Raw genomic sequence first — 14527 nt, forward strand, 5'->3', positions numbered from 1 at the left:
ATATCACCTGCAGCCTCACAACCATTTCCAATCCCCTTGAATGTCAACCCTTCCTTACCCTCTTACAGGGTCAGTTTTATCCCTCCTTTTCCCAAGTGGTTTTCTCTAGTTTCTCCTGCTCATTTTCCCCAAATCTATTACTGTTTGTTTTTTATCTAGCATATTCAGCTTAGTTCTGTATTTTGTACACCTGAGCTATACCTCCCATGGCTAATTGTGAGTTTGTTTTGGGAACCACACAGCATGGTCATTATGAGCAAGAATTTCTCAAGTGTTAAAGCTTAGATGCACCAATGGGTTGTCCTGGGAAAACTGCTTACTCTGTCTGAGCTTCCAAGTCTGCACTGGTAAAAGGGGGCATGTGGCTTACATGATTTTCCTCAGTGGACACGTTAATATTTAGCTCTTTAGCCTAGCACTAGACACAGCAAATACATATCAGATTGAAAGATAATCCAGTATATGATCTTTCTTGGCAACCCTTAAAGGTCAGAACAAAGGCATTTTTAAGTTGAAAGTTCAATAAAATACTCACCAGTAGAATGAAAACAAAATGCACACCTTTTATTAGCTGCAAGTATTCAAAATCATACAGCCTTTTTACTATTTAAGTGTTTTAGTACAAATTATTTTCACAGATTCATAACTTTTCCCTAGGGCTAGATCCTGAGAAGTACCTAAATAAATTCTTCAATACCTGGGAAGCCAAGAGGAGGGCAGAGGGCAGGATGGTGGTTTAAAGTTGGCGGACGGCAGAGCCTCTGGCTGAATGTATTGTTCTCACTCTGGCAGTGTTCATGGCCCGACAGACAGCTCACCCAGTTTCCCTTCTGTGGAAGCTACACTTGTGATGTTTTAAGACTCAGAACAAGTAGTGCATACTTTATGCATTGTCCTGACCTTTAGTCCCGGGCATCTGCACTGCATGCTTATTCATGCCGTTGTTTCAGTGGCTTGTAATAGAAGGTAACGCAGTGGGAGCTTTAATGGGACGTGATTTTTCTTTGCCCTTTTCATGTCATTTGTGTCTGATCCTCTATAGGCTAATGGATTCTTTCATTTCTTTTTCATTTATTCTTCTCTCATATACCGCATCTTGACCAGTTTCCCCTCCCTCCTCTCCTTGCAATCTCTCCCACCATCTCTCCTCTCCCGCAGATCAACTTCTCCTCCATTTCCATTCAGAAAAGAGCAGACCTCCCAGGGATATCAACCAAACATGGCATAACAAGTTACAATAAGACTAGGCACATACCATAGGAAGAAAAGTGTCCCCAAAGCAGGCAAAAGAGTCACAGATGGCCCCTGTTTCCACTAGTAGGAGTCCTGAAAGAACACCAAGGTACTCAGCATAACATATATGCAGAGGACCTAGGTCCTACCTATGCAGGTTTCCTGATTATCACTTCAGTCTCTGTGAGTCCCTATGAGCCCTGGTTAGTTGATTCTGTGGGCCATGTTCTTGTGGTATCCTTGATTTCACTGGCTCCTCCAATCCTTTCTTTTCCTCTTTTTCAGGATTCCTCAGGCTCTGCCTAATGTTTAGCTGTGGTCTCTGTACCAGTGCCTATCACTTGCTGGAATAAGTCTTTCTGATGATGATTATGCTAGGCTATGATTGCACTCTTGAGAGATCAATAAGATAATGTTTATGAGTACAAGTTTTAAACTATAAAGATTTGTAAAGGAAAATTTTGCTGTTTTATCTATGTAAATTTGTATGCAAGCTTGGAGACATTTTGAAACAGGCAGTTTAAACACAACCCAGGGCATAACTCTCAGCTCTCCATCAATTTATTAATAAATAGTCATGCAGAATGTGTGCTGTACATCTTTAATTTAAACAGCAGGAATGCAAAGATAGGAGGATGCCTGTGTAATGCAGCCAGCCTTGTCTACCAGAGTCAACCAGAGCCACAGTGAGACCTTATCTCAACAAAACAAAACAAAAACTGTACTCTAAGCCACATATCATATGAATAAAAAATTGGAACAAGATCCCTGTAGAATGAATTAACCAACCTAGATATTATAATCGATTATTTAAACACACAATGAATTGTGTGTGTGTGTGTGTGTGTGTGTGTGTGTGTGTGTGTGTAGCAATAAAAAGAAGTCTAATAGTCAGGGAAAGTTAACAACTGTCTTAGTCACTGTTCTAGTGCTATGAAGAAATACAATGGCCAAGGCAACTCATATAAAAGAAAGCATTTCCTTGGGGCTTGCTTAGTTTCAGAAGCTTAGTCTACTATCATGGTGGGAAACATGGAGACAGGGAGCATGACAGCAGGCAGAAGTGGTGTTGTAGAAGGAACTAAGAAATGCATTCTGATTTATAGCTAAGACAGAGAGAGAGAGACAAAGACGAGAGAGAGAGAGAGAGAGAGAGAGAGAGAGAGAGAGAGAGAGAGAGAACAGACAGACAGACAGGCTGTCTTGGGCTTGGCTTGGGCTCTTTAAACTTCAAAGCCCACTTCTTTTGACAGAGGTTTCTGTCCTGCCTGGTCCCCGCAGTCATTTAGTTCCAAAGAAATCACACAGAGGTCTATATTAAATATAAACTGATTAGCTCTGGCTTCTTATTAACTCTTAAAACTTATATCGGCCCATTATTCTTTGTCTATGTTAGCCACATGGCTTGGTAGCTTTTTCAGTGACGCAGTCACATCTTGATTGCTCTGCAGTGGCTGGGTCAGAACTGCAGACTGAGCTTTCCTCTCCCAGAATTCTCATTGCCTTGCCTCTACTTCCTGCCTGGCCAATCAGTGTTTTATTAAAATACAATTGACGAAGTACAAACCATTGTCCCATAGCACTTCCCCCACCTTTTTTGAAAATAAAAACTCTGACTCTAATATTCTTTGTTTAGCTTCTCTCCTGATCATTATCAATAACAACTTGTAACCAACATTCTAAACAAAGGAAAATATCCATAGTTCATTTTTTTTTGAATGTGGATGTAGTTTTCCAGACTACTTCCTGCTGATTGGGGGTGTTGATAATCTTATGGGGACCCAAAGAAAATTTATAATTATGATCAAGTCATGATTGGAGTATCCTGTGAGGCTTAATTATCTCAGGCAGCAGTCTTGAATCTGTTCTGAATGTAGAACTCAGATATCTGGACCATCATTCCTATCGGAGATTTCTCAGGGAGTCTTTCTTGATCAAACCTGATTTTTCTTAACCCAGAATGAATCTACAGCCTCTCATTTTCTGTGAAAACAAAAGAAAAACCTCTTCTCCAAAGTAACATACCTTTTGATTTCAATTTTGAAGTCAAGGTATTTTAAAAATACCTATCTTGGATTAATTCAGCAGCATTTATAAACAAATACTTTTTAGCAGCTGTTGCTCCTTCCTTAGCATTCAAACAATTCAAAGAGAACATAATAACATACAGTATCCAGACTCTCTGTGAATTTTCATCTTTATGTGGCTTTATTTTAACCTCTATTTCTTTTATTTTTATTTTTAATTTTTGGCTTTTTGAGACAGGGTTTCTCTGTGCATTTTTGTCTGTCCTGGAACTTACTCTGTAAATCAGGCTGTCCTTGAAATCACAGAGATCTGCCTGCCACTGCCTCCCAAGTGTTGGGATTAAAGGTGTGTGCTACCACACCTTGAACTCACAGAGATCTGTCTACCTCTGTCTTCCAAGTATTGGATTAAAGGTGTATGTTACCACACCCAACTACTCTCCTTTTTCTTTTTTCTTGAGGACTTTATGCTTCCTCCCAACCCTACATATATTTTTAAACACATTTAAACCATTTAGAGGTTTTATTTTCGTCTTTGAATCTATCTTTACTGTATACCTCTCTCTTTTTCTGACCACATGAGCCTTTAATTTGCTAAGCAATATGGCTAGAATTAAAGCCGTGGCGTTAACAGCTGGGTCCAGACCATTCCTTAGTTTTCTGAGATTCCAGCCTCATGACAGAGGTACTGGCCAGAGCCATGTTTATTGCCACAACTCTATGGTGTTTCAAGGTCCCTGCCACCACCAAAAAGCATGCAGTCAGTTTTTTTTTATCAACACCATTTAAGAGTTTCATGGCAGGACTTCTTAAAAGAGCTGCAAGGTTTTACAGCTAAAGCTGAGTCAGGAAGCATCTCTTAAGTGAGAACGCTTGCCTCTAGCAAACAGAACCCACCAGAGAAACTGCAGTTATCAACAAGCCGTGCTTAACTCTATTCTTTTCTGTCTAAAATTACTTCCCAAGCTCTCTCAGGCTTTATGTGGATGCAGTTGCCCCATGTTGGGCACCATGCTCCCAATGATACATTTCCTCTAATCAGGCCACACCTCTTAATCCTTGTAATCCCATCAAAGAGTTTTGTTCACTGGTGTCTAAACTTTCAAACACATAGGGCCATATAGGGACAGTCTTATTCAAACTACGACCACAATCATTTAGTTCTCCCATAAGAAGGTTTCATGCCTATGGAGACATTTCACTGCTTGGTGTCTCAGTCTATTTTAGAGTGATGGGTTTGAACTAAGCAAGTCCACGGCTATAACTAGATTTAGAACACAAGCATTTTCTTATTCTCATGCAAAGAACACCCTTAATCACTTAATTTGTGTGTATTGTGATGAAGGACTAAATTAATTTTGGGGGTTGAAGCCCCAGGTTTGGTGACTCAGATGTAAGGTGATCTGTCACACAGTGTCATCTCCTGACAGACTGAGAGCGACATTTGCTGAGTCTATCCACAGTGTCATGAGGATTCCCCAAACTGTATTTCCTGAGAGTGGTATCTCACTTCTTTCCTCATGCCCTCTCTTACAGACGAAAAAGGCATCTGGTGACTTTCTCTCTTAGAACCAGTCAGTGCTTTTTGTTTTGCTGTGACATGTTTCCAAAGTCCAGGGACCTGCAGTTCTCATGATGTGTTAATTATTCCATTTGGTCATCTCTAAACTAAACCATGTAGAATATTTCATCTGTCAAAGGGCAAAAATAAAATTTGATCACAAAATCTTATGAAAAAGGAGACAAGAAAGCTTTCTTTAAACATATAATCAGTGCTTATAACATTTTCACAGATGTTAAAATTTAAGTTACAAGTCCTTTCTGGAACAAATTATTTCATAATTGTTTGACTAAATAATTGCTGTATTTATCTGACACCTTATTTTTGTTTTAAAATATGGCCAAATCTTCTGAAAATATTATAATCACATTCTTCAGACTGAAGGCATATATATTTTGCTAATTCTCAATATTATTATTAATTATTGCTATTATTAATTTTGGTGTTATTTTTTGGAGACTCTATAGCTCTGACTGTCCTGGAACTTGCTATATATATTAGAATGGACTTGAACTCACAGAGATCCATTTTCCTCTGCCTTCTGAGTGGTAGGATTAAAGACATGCATCACCATGTCTGACAAGACTGAATATTATTAATGAAATACTGACATTCTGATAAATAAAACAATTTGCCTTATTTTAATTGCACCATTTTAATAGTTAATAAGATCCAGTGATTTTTGTAAACTTTCTACCCACTGACTGTTTATTTTTAAATTACTTGTTTATATTCCTGTACACTTCTCAATTGGCCTGTCATAACAAATGCTCTTGAGTGAAATTCTCAGTAATGAATTTAAGTATATAAAACCATTCTACTAAGCATGCATCACATAACAAGTCATATGGTGATACTCTCAAGAAACTGATGTTCTTGGTACAATAAAACACAAGCAAAAATATCAGATAAAGACATTGGGATTAAAGTAGTGAACCTGAGCAAAGTTTTCTGAGAGGGCAATTTAAGCTAATTAGAAGAGTTTTCAGACAAAGCGGAATGAATATTGAAATATGATCGATAAGATTATCTGCTAGAAGAGTGTCTGTTCAGATGCTGGAAAAAGGCTAGTGCCGAAAATGAATTGTTTGGGGTATTCCAGGAAGAAAAAAGTGGCCACAGTAGTAAGGAAGGTGAGGGAGGGAAAGTAGGAGACACAGTTGGAGAAGGTGGAAGGACCCGCCTGGGTATAGCATGGTGGTCCAGGTGAGCTTTTATTAGCTGTTTAAACATGTTGGAAAGACACTGGAACTTTTTGTAAAGGAACCATACTTTATCAGAGCAGTAGGAGTGAAGTGAACTACTGGGAACAACAATACAAGCGGAGAGTCTAATCATGAGGCTAAGGCCATTGCCAAGCTGAGAACTGAGAGTGCTTGTGAAGAGGATACTCTTGGCCACCCTCCCTGATTCCTTTTCTCTGGTTCACTGAACTAAGTCTTATTTAAAAGTTACAACCTAAGTAGGCATCTGTTAATTTTAAGCTATGACTTACCTCCTTTGGGAAGCATATTTGGTGATGGACTGACAAGAATTCCCTTGCTCAGAGGTGAGGCTGAGCATGTGGAATGAGGTTCTCCATCACCTCCTGTGGGGACCAGCCTGCAACTAATTGTTAGTTGAGACAAGCTTCCTGCTTAATTAGAACTTGTCTCCTATTCTCCTCTGCATCTCTGCTTCTCTTGCCCTCCATCAGTTCTCTGAACAAGAATCATTATCTCAGCCTCCTCCTTTAGGGAACAGGACATAAAGCATGGGCAAGAGACTGAAAGAGAGCAAAGAAACCGGATTAAGAATGCTCTGGAGACAAGGGCTATAGAAATGGATCCTGTATTTGGTGAAAACGCAGATGCTAGACTAATTCCTCAATTTTGTTATTGAGAAAGTTGGTGGGGAGAGGCTAGAGTTTCTAATAGACCTTATCTGGAAGAAGCATGTTTACAAAGTAGAGAAGGAATTCAATGTGTTGAATCTGAGCAGCCCACAAAAGGACATGTCAGCCAGGCAAATGAATGTCACAGTCTTTTCTCTAAAGTATCTTTCAGCCTGAAGTTACAGTATATGACTAAGCAGTCCTATTGAAACAATACCTGAGGGCATATGCTGTGAGTGGTTGCTGAAGTGGGAGAGTCAGCCAAGAGTTTCCCATGATGGACTCCTAGCATGACGACATTCAGAGGATGAGCAGAGATGGAAAATAAAGCAAATGAACCAAGGAATGGCCTTTTAGTAGCGAGGGGACTAGAGAGTTTCAAGAGTCAGGAATATCAAAGGCTTTAAGGGATGTGTGGCCTTGAATACAGCAAGTTGCTGATTAAAATGAAGATCATGGGCTATAACAACAGGGGATGATTGGTAACTCTAATAACAAAGGACTTTGGTGGGACAATTTTGAGATGGTGGATATATATCCAAATTCATGAAGCTTAAACATTAAATGTATGTAAACTTCTAACCAATAAAATGCAAGTTACTTAATTAAAAATACAGAAAATAAAGAGAGAATGGAAAATTAAGAAGCAAATCTATTGACCTATGCAGTTGTTTCTGTGGGGACCTGGAATAGTGGATGAAATAGTAACTTAGGCAGACAGTTAATCCAAGAACAATTTTTCTCTAGTTGACATATTAAAAGGTGCTAACAGAAGTTTCTCTCCTGCCTGGTCCTGCAGCAGTTCAGTCCCAAAGAAACACACAGAGGCCTACATTAATTATAAACTGGTTGGCCTATTAGCTCAGGCTTCTTATTAATTAATTCTTACATCTTAAATTAGTCCATAATTATTGTCTGTGTTACCTTTTATCAGTGACATATATTTATCTTGCTTCTTCTATGTCTGGGTGACTACTGCAGACTGAGCCTTTTCTCTTCCCAGAATTCTCCTATTCTAGTTGCTCCACCTATATTTCCTGCTTGGCTACTGGCCAATCAGCATTTTATTAAACCAATACAAGTGACAAATCTTTACAGGGTACAAGACCATTGTCCCACAGCAAAAAGGAAGAAATCCATTACCTAAGAAAGGGAGAAGCATCACAGTAGAAAATATTAAAATAGACAAGAAGCCATGGGAGCTGTTGACCTTGAACAGGGGTTGGCTTTGTCCTTAAGCATTTAAGACTTGTGTTGGGCAGAATGACAGAAGATATGAGTGTCAGTGAGGAAAAATTTATAGATGTTGCAATCAGCAGTTGGATTAATTATTAACTTTCCTTCTGTGTTCTTATTAAAATTTGAAATGAGGACCCCAGTTGTTCAGGCAGTGGGAGAGTGCCCAGTTTAGAGATTTTGTAGGACTTCTTTTCTAGTCTGAGTTTCTGTGCCTTGACTTGAAATCCAGTTGATCCCTATGTTCCAATGAGCTCAACTTTCCTACGTGTTTAAAATATGGGGCATGTATTATTAATCATGGCTGTAAAGTAGGGCAGCAATCCTTCATTTCGCTAACAATGTTCTACTGTGGATGGATGCCTAGCTCATGTAATTTCTGTTGGCTTTCATAGAATTGACTGCTGGCTGTATCTGATGCTTTTTACTCCACAGAGGTCTCCTTTCGACCCCAGTTAGACTTATGAATTATTGGGCAATACCCATACCCTTGCACGCACTTACCCCCAGACCCCCAAGTCCTTATTCCAGTTGGCAGGGATGTGGCTGACACGTAGGTCTTGAACATCTGCTGGTTGTTTCTGAACAGGGAATTACGGCGAGAGTGGAATGGACGCTTTCAAAGAACTGGCTGCCCAGGAAGGCCTCTGCATCGCACACTCAGACAAAATCTACAGTAATGCGGGCGAGAAGAGCTTTGACCGGCTCCTGCGCAAGCTCCGGGAGCGACTTCCGAAGGCCAGAGTTGTGGTCTGCTTCTGCGAGGGCATGACGGTGCGGGGACTCCTGAGTGCCATGCGACGACTGGGTGTTGTGGGCGAGTTCTCACTGATTGGAAGGTAAATCTCAATCTCTCTCTCTCTCTCTCTCTCTCTCTCTCTCTCTCTCTCTCTCTCTCTCTCTCTCTCTCTCTCTCTCTCTCTCTCTCTCTCTCTCTCGTTGGCACACATGTGAATCCTTTATAAAACCAAGCTTCTTGACTCCAGGTGAGATGGACAGAGCCGAGCACCTGTGGCCCTCCTCAGGCAGCGCAGACCTGCTGGTGTGTCTAGCATAGACAGAGGCATGCCGAGCAGAATGGCTGGTAACAAGGTGATGAGACTCCATTAGAGACACAAAGCTGTTTGCTGGCATGTCTCCTCGTCCTTTGCTTTGACCTCCTCCAGATCCGAGCGAACAGTACCCAGCATAGTATTGGTGAGTGGAGGGCAGTGATAGGAACAGAACATAGATTTTAACAGTTGAAATGTAAAGAACTGACTAAATGGACTTGTAGACATGCAGTATGCTGTGTGTGTGTGTGTGTGTGTGTGTGTGTGTGTGTGTGTGTGTATGTGAAGGATATTTCATGGTGTTCCAGTATGATTTTTGCAGATATCTTGTGATGGATTCAATGTCTCATTTCTCTTTCTAGAGGATATGAATGTATGTGAGTACCCATTCCCAGCATCCTTTACCCCCCCCCACACACAGAGTTTTTGATCAAACAGATTCTTTGCTTACTAAGTTATCTTCTTAGTATTGCATAAACGAAATGCCATTTCCTCTACTGATTCCATCTCAGCAAAGGTGCACCTGTCCTAAGTACCCTGATTCTCCTCCAGATTTTGGTGCTCCCTCTTTCCCCTACAGCGGATGGGGTATGTTCATGTTGCTCTTACAGAATGACCTCAATTGCTGGCCCCTTCTCTTGGAAGCTGGGAAATGGTAGCATCAGCATCTACAGGTCCCCAGTGAACTCTCTCTTCTTGCCCTGTGTTCACTCTCACTATCATCCAGAATTAGCAGCCCGAGACCCTTCATTGGCTTTTGAGAAACAGTTAGGACAAAAATACAAACCAACAAGCGAAGAGACATTGAGACACTCTCCAGGGATAGGGAGGCATGGTGGACAGGTCATATTGGGATTCAAACCCCAGGAATTACTGAGTTTGGGTAAAACGGGCACACATGTGCTCATAGTCATCGTCTTGGCTTCTTCAGCATGATGCAGAAGTGTGAAACCACTTACCATAGTCATAAGAAAGCAGGCCCTTTAAGGAGATGCATTTGAAGAAGATTCCTGCCTCCTTTAGGAGGGAAAGGATGTAAACAGCATGGTTGAAGTGTTACTCAGAATGCTGTTCTTAATATAAGCACCAGGGCAGATGGCACCCGCTAGTCACTCTTCAATTACTTCTATAAAATGCCTGTTACTGTTATTTTTTTTATAAAGAATTTTTACTTTAAAAAAAATCTGATTTTTACCATTTCAAAAGCAGTTACACTCAGGTCTCTTTATTATCTTGGAGGTGATCTACTTTGGTTTAAGAAATTTTGAGCAGATGTGCCAGATGTGAGCTTTGGGGTACGCAGACTAACTGCTTATGGAGGATGATGCTCTGATGTGCTGCTCTAAGTGCAGTGTAAATCCATTCTGCCACTGTTGTTCAAAGCTGGGAAAGGTGGTGAAATGACACCTCAGACTTGGTGGCTCTAGTTTGTATGCTAACAAGGAAACTAAGCTTATGTAAGCAGTTCTGAGAGTCTCGTGGGCACCTACTTGTGGAGAGGTCAGCCACCTGCCCTTGTATTTCTTTCATTTCTCTTATTGTCTGCCTGCCCTCATCATGCTGGGTTCTATTGTTCCACTCTTAGGAACTGTTTCCCAAACAAATACCCACATTGCTAAGAACACTGTTTTCTGCACCAATGGTTGCTGCTCCTAAGACATGCATTCCTTGACGTGCCAAAACTGTAGCACACCCTGCCAAAGTGAGGGAAATTATCTTTTTCTCTCTAGGCTGCCTTCTGTGAGGGTTTATCAAACTGATGTTGGCCCTTATTTCTATCTCTTAGCAGGTTTTGAAGAAAATAATACTTTATAGCTTTTGTTCATAATACTCCTTTAAGATCCAGGTAAGAATCTACTGGGGACTGAGCAAGGGACAATGTTGGCTATAATCATATACATACATATACAGCCTTCCCCTCAGGTGGCCAGTTGTTCTTTCAGCGGGTTAGTTCTGTCCCGAGTGCTGCCAGTAGACACTGCCTGAGCTCAGCTTCTACTCAGCAGACATGTCCAGAATGTTACTAATGACTTCCAGGATACGTTCAGGTTATAAAGTCAGGAGTCACTCTTTGCCGAGTTCATTTTCTTTCCTCTGACATGGTATAAGGCTAGCTTCTGCCAGGCTCACAAGAGGACATTGTATAGGTGACAATGGGCAGGACCTCTTTTTATATAGGAAAAGACAAATAAGTTTTAGTGTGGATTGTAACAGAAGATATTTCATTGTAAATGAGTAGAACTTCCTGAATTAAGATTGACAGGCCCCCCCTTCCATAGCTCTTATTTCCCTTCACACTTTACAGTGTATCAGGAATATTTGCCATTACTACCATCAAGTCATGTTATTTTAGGATTTCAAGATTTCTGATATTGCTATCCTCCTCCACGGTGTGGTCTTCACTTAGCCTAGCACAATAACCACCCAACCCAACTGCCTCCCCACTCTCAGCCAGCTGTTCTCAGAACAATCTGAACAACTGAAGTCAAGTGATGCCAGTCTTTACGTCTCACGAACAATACCTTAAAATGCATCCTAGCATCTTGCATAATAAATTCCATACAAAAACTCCCCAATCCTATCATTGCAGTCAAGTCTTTAAGCAGATGTTCGTTAAGCAGATGTTAAGCTTTAGTAAGCCAATTATGAACTGAAAATCTGTAATCCTGGATTCCATTAAATGCACTGTCTTAGTTATGTTTTATTTCTCAGAGATAATGGGTCCAAGGCAACTTGCAAAAGAAAGCAATTAACTGATGGTATCAGTTCTAGAGAGTCGAGTCCATGATCATCATGGTGGGGAGCATGGCAATGGTAGGAGGAGAGTAGAAATGGCATTGGAACAGTAGCTAAGAGCTTACACCTCATATACAAGCATTAGGCAGAGAGACACTAAGAATGATGTTGGCTTCTGAAATCTCAAAGCCCATCCCCTACGGACACACCTCCTTCAATGAGGCCACACCTCCTAATTCTTTCCAAACAGTTCCACTCACTGGGAACCAAATATTCAAATATATGAGCCATTCTCACTCATATGCTGCTGCAGAAGGAAACTTCTCAGATGATAACTGAGCAAGACATTGATCTATGAGTATATCAGAATGTCAGTATGAGTCATTTTGTTTCTACTTTTTTAATAGTAGTAGTAATTAATTTTACTATAGGTCCCTGGGCTATCTAGTCTCAGGTTCTTTCTCACCTAAGCAGTGTTGGGTATGGATTCTATCTCATGGGGTGGTCCTTAATTCACATCAGATACTAGTTAGTTCTTCCCACAAGCTTTGTGCCACCATTGCCCTAGCATATCTTGCAGGCAGGACACTATTGCAGGTCATAGGGTTTGTTGATATTTGTGTTCTCCTTTGGTAGTAAGCAGAGTACCTTCCTATACCAAACACTAGGACATTGGGGTGAAGACTCAATGTAGACACCAGCTCAACTTCTTCATGTTTAGTGAGCTGTTGTAGGTATTGTCTTAAGCAATGGGACTTGGCTGTAAGTTTATGGAGAGCAATCTATAGTTTAGGCAACAGTCTGGGTTGTTTGGGGGTTCCCATGAGACCTCCTTGACCAAAAACTCAATGAGATGTAATGCAACCCCAGTACTTGAAGCTTCATTTGGTAACAAGATACAGTTTCTACTGAATATATCACCCTTTCAGCCTAGAAAATGAAAAAGAAAATTAAAAGTCAAATTATCATACATTTGGGAATTGTTCATCATGGAAAAATAAACTACACTGCAAAAATTAGAACTTTAAAAGGGATTTCTTAAAGTTAATAAAATATTCTATAATCAGAGAATGTGAGATAACGGAAAAATGGAACAAAACAAACCACCAGCCCAGAGTAATGGCTCTGCCATGAAGTACTCACATGACCTTGGTTACTCAGTGATTAACCCCAAGACCATTTTTTTTTCTGCAGAAAATGAAATATTTGGCTCTAGATCTTCGTTGGGTATTTTTACAATCTTAGACTCTATAAGATATTCAGATAGTATAATGAACACATGATCAATAGGATACATTTATGGGTTCATTTTATCTAATCTGAGTCATGAATTGGTGTTCAATCTACATTGTCTCACCAGTCACCTTGCTAAACCCAGAACTCATCGCATGAGCTCAGCGTTTTCATCTGTGGTCCTGAATCCAGCCTTCAGGCTTGCAGGAGATTCTAATGTTGGACCAGTAGGCATGGCATCCCCATCAAGTAGGTTAACTAAGTTTGTTCATATTAATCATCCTGCAGCACAATAATGTATCTTTGGCTGTACCAAATTATTATTGTAAGATTGTTCTTGGGATTATGCTCACCATATCTACAGTGATCATTTTAATGATGATAATAATGTAGACATGTTTGGGATGTAATGCCAGCTAGGCATTCTACATGCATTGTGTATATCAGGTCACTTAATTTTCACAGCCACGTGATGAGAGGGTAGGCATCTTACCTGCATGTTGCTTCATTGAGAATTTAATTAATTCCTAAATGATACAGAGAGAAACAGTCTAGATTTGAACATCGGCATGAAGGCATCAGCTTCTGTGATTGTATTCAGTTACTTACACTATCAATCAGACTATGCCTGCCTTGTTTAAGTGGCATTGGTATCACCCCTTATTCTCCTGTCTGTTTGCTCCCCTTTCCTGACAACTACTTTAATATTAAATTCATCTCCTTCGGAAAAAATTACCTAAAGTTACCACACCACATGGGAAAACTATTTTACAATTCTGATTATATTATTTCTCTGAATCCTTTACATTTCTTTCCAGCATTAACTATTTTAGATGAGGATTCAACAAAGGGGCTTATAAACTCTTTCAAAACTCATTTTATTTTTCTATCACAATACCTCTGTTTATCTATGGAACTGAACTTATACAGAAGCCAATACCTGTTTCTGCATATGGCTGTTTGTCCATGTAATCGTCCTTATTCAGAAGCCTGTTTGGGATAAATGAGTCTCTGAAATCAGATTATTAAAATTCAAGGGATAAACTAATGAATTTGTTCTAAGTCTTAGATTGTTTCTTTATCTGACAAAAGTAAATTCTAAAACAATACACACAAACATATATAATTATACAGATGTAGTTTAATTCATATACATCTCAGTAGTAGCTATTGTTGGCTGAGTGTTTGACTGTTTCTCTTCTATTAGTATGTATCTCTATTCCTACCAACCCTGCAAAGCTGGCTCAAAATACACATAAGTTTAGATAATCTCAAATTCTGAACACGGTAGGTGGTAGTGATAGAATTTGAACTCACCACTACATCCTGTCACTGAAAAGTTACAGTAAGTATTGAATTATAGCTGAAGTATCTATTTCATGTAAGAAAATTATTTTACATTCCTGATTACTTATTTATTTCAATTTTATTTATTTTCTAATATTAAATATTTTAAGTGATAATTCAAAAAGCATATAATAGTTTTTAAATCCTTCTGAAAAGAAAACAAAAGCAAAGAAAGCAAAACACCTTTAAAGTTTTGCATTAAGGCAGCCACATCTAAGAGTAGTTGATA

General features: G+C 39.7%; 1 protein-coding gene across 3 annotated transcripts in view; it reads left to right on the forward strand.

Annotated features, from left to right (window-relative positions):
* The window catches only part of Grm1 (glutamate metabotropic receptor 1), a 386914-nt gene that overhangs the window by 114210 nt on the left and 258177 nt on the right, over positions 1 to 14527 (forward strand). For all 3 annotated transcript variants that reach the window (XM_075949016.1, XM_075949025.1, XM_075949032.1), the window contains exon 3: positions 8520 to 8769. In XM_075949016.1, coding sequence (XP_075805131.1) covers positions 8520 to 8769 — 250 coding nt within the window. The remainder of the gene's footprint in view (positions 1 to 8519; positions 8770 to 14527) is intronic.

Source organism: Microtus pennsylvanicus, chromosome 1 (genome assembly GCF_037038515.1).
Source record: "Microtus pennsylvanicus isolate mMicPen1 chromosome 1, mMicPen1.hap1, whole genome shotgun sequence".
Classification (NCBI taxonomy): Eukaryota; Metazoa; Chordata; class Mammalia; order Rodentia; family Cricetidae; genus Microtus; species Microtus pennsylvanicus.